The sequence below is a fragment of the Carassius carassius genome, chromosome 11 (assembly GCF_963082965.1).
Source record: "Carassius carassius chromosome 11, fCarCar2.1, whole genome shotgun sequence".
NCBI lineage: Eukaryota > Metazoa > Chordata > Actinopteri > Cypriniformes > Cyprinidae > Carassius > Carassius carassius.
The window spans coordinates 4945243-4954552 of record NC_081765.1 but is presented as its reverse complement, the minus strand read 5'-3'; the positions used below and the strand labels follow the sequence as shown (position 1 = coordinate 4954552).

The 9310-nt window shown below is 39.0% G+C and overlaps 1 protein-coding gene across 2 annotated transcripts; it reads right to left on the bottom strand.

Moving 5' to 3' along the window:
• Positions 1-929: 929 nt before the first annotated feature.
• On the bottom strand, positions 930-7551 carry LOC132152654 (secernin-3-like). 2 transcript variants are annotated; one of them, XM_059561436.1, is made up of 7 exons: positions 7378-7551; positions 7092-7273; positions 6768-6967; positions 6476-6688; positions 5440-5602; positions 1552-1732; positions 930-1219 (listed from the first exon to the last, which is right to left on the bottom strand). In XM_059561436.1, exons 1-7 carry the CDS (start codon positions 7531-7533, stop codon positions 1061-1063), a joined length of 1254 nt encoding a protein of 417 aa, XP_059417419.1. In that variant the 5' UTR covers positions 7534-7551; the 3' UTR covers positions 930-1060. The 2 variants fall into 2 exon arrangements, with proteins under 2 accessions (XP_059417419.1, XP_059417420.1); XM_059561437.1 differs by having other exon boundaries at positions 6482-6688.
• Between the last annotated feature and the right edge of the window lie 1759 nt (positions 7552-9310).

Genomic DNA, 9310 nt, shown 5'->3' with positions numbered 1-9310 from the left:
TCACCTCCTTTACCTGCTCTCCTCTGAACACTGTCTTCATTTTATCAGCTGTGAGGACATCACGGAGTTCCAGAATTCCCGAAACAACAATAAAGGCATGCTCATGGACTTTACGGAGTGTTTCTGAACAGATCTGCTTTAATAGAAGGGCGAGTTAGAAGGTTCCTGGAAACTGAATGTTCACACAATCAAACATTTCTGCAATTAATTATTTAACTAAGTGTTTGAGAGCATAGGATATCTGTGCGTCATAGAAACAAATCGGCATTGAATATGGACAAGGCAAGGCAGACAGTTTAGATTTCCCATTTGAGATCTTTGACACACTAAAATGGTAAAAACAACATTATTTTAACTGAAGTAACGCGTCAGTGATGAAAACAATGTGACAAGTTAAAATATATTACCTGTTACAGTCACACTATAATTTAACATCCAGTTTTCACTATTGACTGTGACTCAATAAACTCCTAATTTGCTTCTTATTAATAATTAGACGGGGTGGGTCTAAAATATGATCATGCAGAATAAGTTAGTAATATGTGCTTTATAATTACTAATAAACAGCCAGTATGTTGGCTTATTGGGCCTTAAAATTAGCTTATTTACTATTACAAGGAAGTGCCTGAATGATTGTTCAAATGATGTCTCCCACTAGCTCTCGGCAACAGTACAGGGGTGTTCATTCAACTTTGGGAACTTTGATGTCTGAGGGCTTGAGCTGTACGGAGGTCACACAATTAAAACCACCTTGGGTTTTGTTAACCATGCCTTCATTTATACTGGTTACTTTTCAGATGGTTTATGTATAGATTTAGTTTCGACAAAAGATGTATTGTTTTTACCCTTAACATTACTGTTCAATTTGTTAACAGGTTATAAAATATAGCTAGTATCAGTAAAGACCTTCAATTTTGAGGCATGAGATGTACAGAGAAATCAGAAATATTTCTTATTACGCTTCCATTCCAAGCTGCAATTTAGTGAAACGGGTGACAAAGTGTGTTTTCGTGTCCATAGTGCCCATAGTTAAACAAAACACCCAATAATCCAGTTCCTTCTAACTCCTGTAGATACTAAACTCCTCCTCTACAGTGTCTGTGAAGAGATGAACCAGCAGCGTTGCATCTTCAATCCCCTCCGTTAGATATTTCTCCATCTCTGCCAGCTTCTTCTTCTCCAGAGCTCTCATCTTCTCTACGATCTTCTCTCCTCTCTCCTGAACACACAAACATATGCCTCATCATACGAGATTAGAAACATTTATCATTATGTAAAATAAATCAAAAAGCCCACTCCCTGCACTTTCTTGCACAGAACAACATTTGTAATTTAGTTTTTCATGAGGGTTTCTACCATCTCTCCAAAACAAATGTTTTTGGCTACGTTATGTTTTCCAATGCTAATGACCTTTGTTAAGACTGGCTGACCTCTTTAAGTGTGAACTTTGTAGCAGAGCTTTCTTAATAAATACTGCCACTCTTAAAACACTTTGTGCAGTGTGACTACGTTGTGATGTTTTAGCCTCAAGCTTTCTGTTTAACCGCTCACCCTGGTGCTGTCGATGATGGCGGCGGCCACCTCGTGTTTCAGGAAAAGAGGGTGTTTGCGGTTGGGTTTGCTCTGGAAACGGGGTTTCTTCTTCACAGGATCCTCCTCCCCAAAACATGGAGAACACGTGTGCTTCAGCTGCTTTATGTCCACCACAAAAATAAACGGCTTAAAGACAGACCTTTAATAAATAAAGACAGACCTTTAAGCAAGAATAATAGTAATGCTTGCCAAAGCAAACACCACTAGTATTAGTAATAGTATATTAATAGGAAGTTGGCTATTCAGGGCTATTCCTCTGAGGGTTTCCAACCGATTGCCACCAAACTCGGTGAACATTACCTCAAGACACTGGGGATGCTAAATTGCAAAGGGGTTTTTGATATTAACTAGTAATTATAATTGAAAATCATAACAGAAAATATAATTGATAATTTATCTTAAAAATCATGTTTAAACTATAGAAACGGTAACACTTTACGAAAAGGTTCCTTTGTTAACAATACTTCTAACGCATTTATAAATCTTAGCTAATGTTAATTTTTTTTATTTTAGTTAATGCACTGTGAATGAACACTCACAATGAACGACTGTATTAACTAGCATTAACAAATGCCTAACTTTACCCTTTGGCCTGGTACTTGAGGTGCGTTCCATTCAACCGTAAGTTTTTATTGTATAGTGTACATATTTTAAATGTGATAGTAAATACAAATTAAAATATGAATGTAGTCCTATATATTTATATCATAATCTGCGCGACCCCATCGTTGACTTTCTTTAATGATGTTTGCAGGGCATTCCGAATGAGCAGTTATTGTCAGTGAAGTCCACTTCAACTGATATACCGTGCTCAGGGAGTAGTGAGCAGTGAACACTGCGTAGGGACCCTGTCGAATGGAACGCACCTTTGGTGTGTTTCCACCGCAGGAACCAGGAACTAAATAAAGTTCCGGGTAAAAAAAAGCCCCTCAGAAAGTCCCTGCTGGCGAGGTGGTACTTTTTCAAAGTTCCGGAACTTTCAGGGGCGGGGCTTGGGCGCTAAACATCCTGATTGGTTGAGTTCACGCAGCATTGGTTGAGTTCAACCACCATTTATTCGGATCAACATTTTCAAAATATTACTGTTATTGTGTCATGAAATGTAATTTTAAAAGTATTTCAGGCGAGAATGTAGTTGTTTAAAACTCAAATCTGTGGTTTATTTATAAAGACAGCGCCTATTTAAAAATGTTTTTCGCCGATCTCGGAGACGGTGAGCTCCACGCGATCAGCGAGAGCTCAGTCCTCATGTATCCGCCGAGAGAAGCCTCACCTCGGCTAGACCTTCTGATCTGTGCCGCTGGCTCTGATGTCTCTTTAGTGGTTAAACATAACATATAATTCGTTTTGGGTAAATCTAACAGGTTATCTTTGGTCTGTATTCAATGTATCTATATGTTAAAATGAAAATAAAAAAGGCAAATGTATATAATATTTCGTTTCATTGTAATGGCTGTATATATATACACATATCCCTGAACTAAGTACATTTCTGCAGCTGTTATTATGTTTAAATGAAAACGAAAGGAGGCAGTGGTATTTGATATCCTATTTCGTTTTATTGTAAATATACAGAAAGGAAAATTGCAGTAGTCATGGTCAGCTGACTTAAGTTATCAAGTACGCTGCTGTTTGCAGATTTACCGGATTTGCGTTGTCGAGGACATCACACTCCCGAGTCGAATGCGCAAAGTCTGAACCATTGAGTATGCACGTCCAAAATCAGCATACTTCGTATTGAGAAAAGCTCGCTGACCTACGTCACCAGTTTATTTGCCTAATCTTCCCGGTACTTTACACCTCGGTGGAAACGCAGAAAGCAACAGGTCTGGGGTGGGGGGGTTCCTGGGGAAAAAAGTTTCTGGTACAAATGTTCCGGGTAATTTCGGTGGAAACGCGGCAAAAGATTACTAAATACTGTAATAAATGTATCGTTCATTGTAATATTTGTTGTAACTAGGGTTACAAAAGGTGGATTTTCCAGTAAATTTTGGAATCTTCCATGGATTTTTAGAAAGTTTCCAGAAATGTACAACCCTAGATATAACTAACAATAACAAATGTATCTTTATTGTAAAGTGTTACCATAGTAACGTTAGAATTTAATGTCACACTTTACAATAAGGTTCCTTTTTTTTTTTTTAAGTTTAACAACACAAGTTAACATGAACTAACAATGTTAATCTATAATAAAATAATAATAATCTATTATTTGCATCTGCATTTGTAATACATTATTAAAAAAAATGGAACTGGGCTAGCATGAACTAGCAATGAACTGCTGCAACATTAACAAAGATGAATAAACAATGTAACAAATGAATAGCTTTGTTAACAATTTTAAAACATAAACTTAAAGGGATAGTTCACTCTCATATTAAATTTTGGTATGTTTTAGCTTACCTCAAGGACATCCAAGATGTAGGTTTCTTTGTTTCCTCAGTATTTCCCATTTTGATATTTTTAGGTCCAACCGTTCTTGTCTGTGACTCACATAATGGAGGTCTATGGTCACCACCTCAAAGAGCATGCACAGAGGAGTCAAAATTAAACAATTCCCCATCGTAAGTACACATTGATGACCTAAGACACGAAACGAGCGGATTGTGTAAGAAAACGAACAGTATTTATATCGTTTTTACCTTTTGTACACAACCACGTCTAACTGATCTGAGTGCGCGATTGCTTCCCGATGTGACGTGCGTGCGCGCTCTGGCTTAGTCTGCGCAAGCGCGGAAAGCACCGGAAGCGATCTCTCGCGCATACACATCACTCATTGTTTACCACATGCTACGCCACCAATCTGCACTGTCTGAAATATAATACAGTAATTGTAATAAATTAATGTTTATAATGCACCCTATAATCGTTGCGTTTATAATAAAAATACAACACATTACTCACTCTATTGACAGTGTGCCATTGGGTCCCTCTGGCATTGGACGTCGCCTCCAGTTTATACGTGGCAAACTAAACACAACGTGCAAAACGCTGCGTCTCAACAGCGGAGAAAAATCAGGATCTTCAGTCAGGCAGGTGTGTGATGCGATCCTTTCAATGTCCTCGTCGTCGTCTTGTAGTTGTTCCATTCGTGACAACATATGCTCTCCACTTCTGTTGGCATCTCACAACACTTGCTACTAAAACACCACCAATTTTGAAGAGATCTCTATCTCTCTGAGGCTTGAAGACGTGCTGCTGCAGCGGATCGCTCCTGAGTACTTGGTCTGTGTATTCTGTTTCAAATAAATATGGTTGTGAAAAAAATTCAACGTTGTCTGTTGATATATTGAAATCGTCTTCCATTGCAATTTCCTGTACGTCTAAATATGTTTAGATCTTCACAGTGAAAGGTAATACTTCCGAAATCTGTGTCAACCATAGACAGTAAGTGTAAACAATGAGTGATGTACACGCGCGAGAGATCGCTTCCGGCGCTTTCCGCGCTTGCGCAGACTAAGCCAGAGCGCGCGCGCACGTCACATCGGGAAGCACTCGCGAACTCGGATCAGTTGGACGTGGTTGTGTACAAGAGGTAAAAACGATATAAATACTGTTCGTTTTCTTACACAATCCGCTCGTTTCGTGTCTTAGGTCATCAATGTGTACTTACGATGGGGAATTGTTTAATTTGGACTCCTCTGTGCATGCTCTTTGAGGTGGTGACCATAGACATCCATTATGTGAGTCACAGACAAGAACGGTTGGACCTAAAAATATCAAAATGGGAAATACTGATGAAACAGAGAAACCTACATCTTGGATGTCCTTGAGGTAAGCTAAAACATACCAAAATTTAATATGAGAGTGAACTATCCCTTTAAAGTGTTACCAGCTGTACTGTACCTTTCAGGATCTGGAGTAGCAGTGAAGAAGTGGACACCGGGTAAATTTGGGTCTTTCGGGACGACGGACACCATACTTCCTGTCGTCATGAACATTCCCTCCATATTGATTCCGCTTTCCTTATCCCTCAAAATATCCATCATGGTCTCTGCTGTGATGTGGCCTGCGAGACAGTATAATGACATTAGCACTGTCCAGAAATAACCTATACAAAATAAATAATCTAATTTAAAATCCTAAATTACGGAGCTCCGCTCATGGCATGCAGAAATAAAAATAGGCTAAATCGTGTGCACAATTTACTATTTCGTTCCCTCGATTTATAAATTGTTCACACGATTTACTAATTCGTTCCCACGATTTATAAATCGAGAGAACCAATTAGCAAATTGTGTGGAAATTTTGCAAATCAAAGGAACGAAATAGTAATCTTGTGCACGTTTTAGTACATCGAGGGAACTAATTAGCAAATCGTTTGGACAATTATTATTATTTTTTTCTTGCATGTCATGTGCAGTGCTCTGTGCTAAATAGCGGTTAAGAGTGATGTAATGTACTTGTCAAAAGTTGTGACAAATCTATTTGATTTTAATTATAGTTTTCTACATTAAAATAAAAGTCATTAAAACTATGAAATAGCACAAATGGATATATGGTGTACTCAAAATGGCCAATTATCTTGATTTTAAGCTTATCCATCCAGATTCTTACACCAAATAATCAAATGAATAATAAACTATTTTAATTTTAAAAAGCCAGTGAAGTATAAAAAAAAAAACCTTTGTCCAGACTGAAGGAATTACCATGTTCACTGAGACCAAAACATTCACCAAAAGCCAACAAACATTACATTTTCATTTTAGTTTTGTAAAGAAAGGCACTATTCTTATTATCAGTTGTTAAACCTCAAGTGAGCATCATAAACACAAGTTCACTTAGGTGTGTTCTGAGATTTAACTGGGAGTCACAATCATTCGATTACACCTTCATGAATGTCTGAGTAGATTATTTAGCACTTTGACAATCTGACAGTCACCCTCGTTCTTCTGCAGAAGCTTGCGTCCCTCGCTGCAGCGTCCCTCAGCCGCCTCGATCCGGGCTGTATCGGAGTAGGAGTAAACCTTAGCAAAGTTGAACAGAGCCTTCCCGTTCCACCAGCGCTGCTCCTGTGCATATGTCCTCAGCTCCGGGTGCTCCCTATCGATCTTAGAAGTAATGGAGTACTCGTTGGAGATGTTCCGGTAGCCGGCTTTAAGAGAGGAAAACAGCATTAAACACTTTGATTGATTTTAGATTCGAGCTGTAATGTTGCATGACTGAGGATGTACCCTCCACTCTCTCCGCTGCCCAGTATTTCCCAGCAGTCTCCAGCACCCAGGCCTCGGTGCGGTCTGATATGAGGAAGCTGTTGTGGTATGTGAATCCACACTCATCCTCCATACAGTTCCCTCCCTGGCCGTGTTTCTCCAGCAGATCTGTTATCACGTCTACAGCGCGCTCCGCAGTGTCAGCCCTCTCCAGAGCCAGCCTACAGTACACACACACACAACCAGCGTCCAATATAAAAAAATGAACTTGCAACATATTCTGGATTCTAGAATTTAGATGAGTGAATATGAACTATTGAATTAAGAAACAGTTTGTTGGATGACCTGACGAGATCCATGCCCAGGAGAGCCTCTTGACCATCCACACTTTCTTTCCCCCAAACCGCCTCGTTCCCGATGCACACCTGATGCTCGTTTGCCCCCATCTCTGCCCCCCACAGCCAGGCGGGACGACTCAGGACCACCGCATGCGTCTGAGCCACCTGCTCGATCTCTATATATGTACACTGATCACAAGACAGAGAGAAGAGTTTGTGTATGTTTGATAAGCAGGTTTTGAAGAATAAGCCTGTGGAAGAAACTACAGCTACATCAGATCTTCTTGAGATACCTCGACTTTTCCTCCTTCTTCGTGTTTCTTAGCAGGGAAGTAGACCACCTCTTGAACCTCATCGCAGGGTCTGTCCGAGTTCTTCCCGAAGACGATCCGCTGACCCTCTGTAGATGGAGGCAAGGCTACAAAAGTGTCACAAGAGGTTGGGTACATCCTGAAATACAAATTTTATAAACAGAAGCATTCAGTGGAAATTATTATTATTTAACATACAGTGTTCATGTGCTGAAAAACTACTGTGGGAGTTGTGATGCCAACACCTCATCAAGACATGGCAACCATTGATTCATTAGAGAGAGAGAGAGAGAGAGAGAGAGAGAGAGAGAGAAATAATAATAAAAAAAAACACTGACCGTAATAGGAATATAAAATATACCACATAACCATCATGAATGAACTCTTGATGGCCTATAGGTCTTTGGATTAAACATTATTTTACACTAATATGGTTGCTTTAAAGATGCATAAAGCTGAATCAAGTCATTTTACAATCGTATACAATATGCCATAAATAATATTATTTACCTTGTCCAACTATATACAGGTACGAAGAGAATCACTGTTCTTCTCGCTTAGATTAAGCATCTGTTTACTTTCCTTTTCCTTTCTCCGTAAACAAAACTGACTGCAGGCTGACACAAGTCCGCGTGCTCGGTGACCTGATTCACTATCACACAAGCACGCGCACACCCGAGCAAAGCGTGAGTCTGGTCCATCCACGTGTGTGTTTGATCTGCGGGGAAAGTGGGCGGAGCAACGGCGCATCAGTCACGTGGATGCGCAGTCGCGCAGTTTGATTGGCTGTTTGATACCGCTGTCGCAAAATCTGCAAAAAGGAAATAAATCATTAGCCATAAAAGTATAATATAATTAACAGACAATTACAATAGTGCAAATATAATATACAAAATAATCAAAAAATGAAAAGCAGTCAAATGAAAATGAAAATGAAACAATGTTGATTTGACATAATTTATTATGACGCATTACTACATGCACTGTACATGTTTTGAAATTAAAATAAAAACAGCTGGGAAACAACGATTTCGTACGTTCTTTCTTTCTTTCTTTCTTGCAGTGAAATTGTGTTAACTTTTTTAACATGTACGTGAAAAATAATTAAATGAATGTGCACTTTTGAATGAAGTGTAAGTACTTGTGTATTTTAAGAGAAAATTTTTATAATAACGATACATTTAAAATTCAATTCTTTCTTCCTTTCTTCCTTTCTTGTTACAAATGCAGCCAGCCAAGGTGAATGAGTGAATAAATAAATTAAATTAATAATAAATAAAAGTCAAACATTAAAAAGTTTACAAATATTTTCTCGTTTGACAGCTTTCTTATTCTTTTAACTTTATAATGTTTACAACTAAGAAAAAAAAACTAAAAAAAAAAAAATTCTCCCAAATTTATATTTATGAATAATAAATTCGCCTCATAGAAATAGTCAAATTAATTGAAGTATATTTGAAAACCCCGGATGTGCTGCTTTGCGCCGCTCTCAATATTGTTGCGTCATAAAGAAGCGCCGCTGCCTGTGTTTTGGGCCCTGTCCCAAATCGCGCACTTCATGTGGACTTTCGGTCTCGTGGACTTGAAATGCGCGTGCTCGCCGAGTCTACGAGTCCGTAGGCCGTCCCATTCAGCATTTTAACGCTCCGAAGTGTGCTCAGCAGCGCCCCCTTTGTACCCTTGAAGCGGTCTTCCGCGAAGCCCGCATAGAAGCAGGCTCCACGCACTTCAACTACCCAGGAATCCTTGCGAAAGACCAATCAGACAACAGATGGGAGGATATTTCGCTCACGGACTGTAAACATGGCTGAGAAGAGAATATTTAAGTGTAAAAGTATCAATGTTTTTTATGACATAGGCGTACATTTTACCAGTTGTTACTTACAGTTATACAAACATTATCGACCAGTTGATA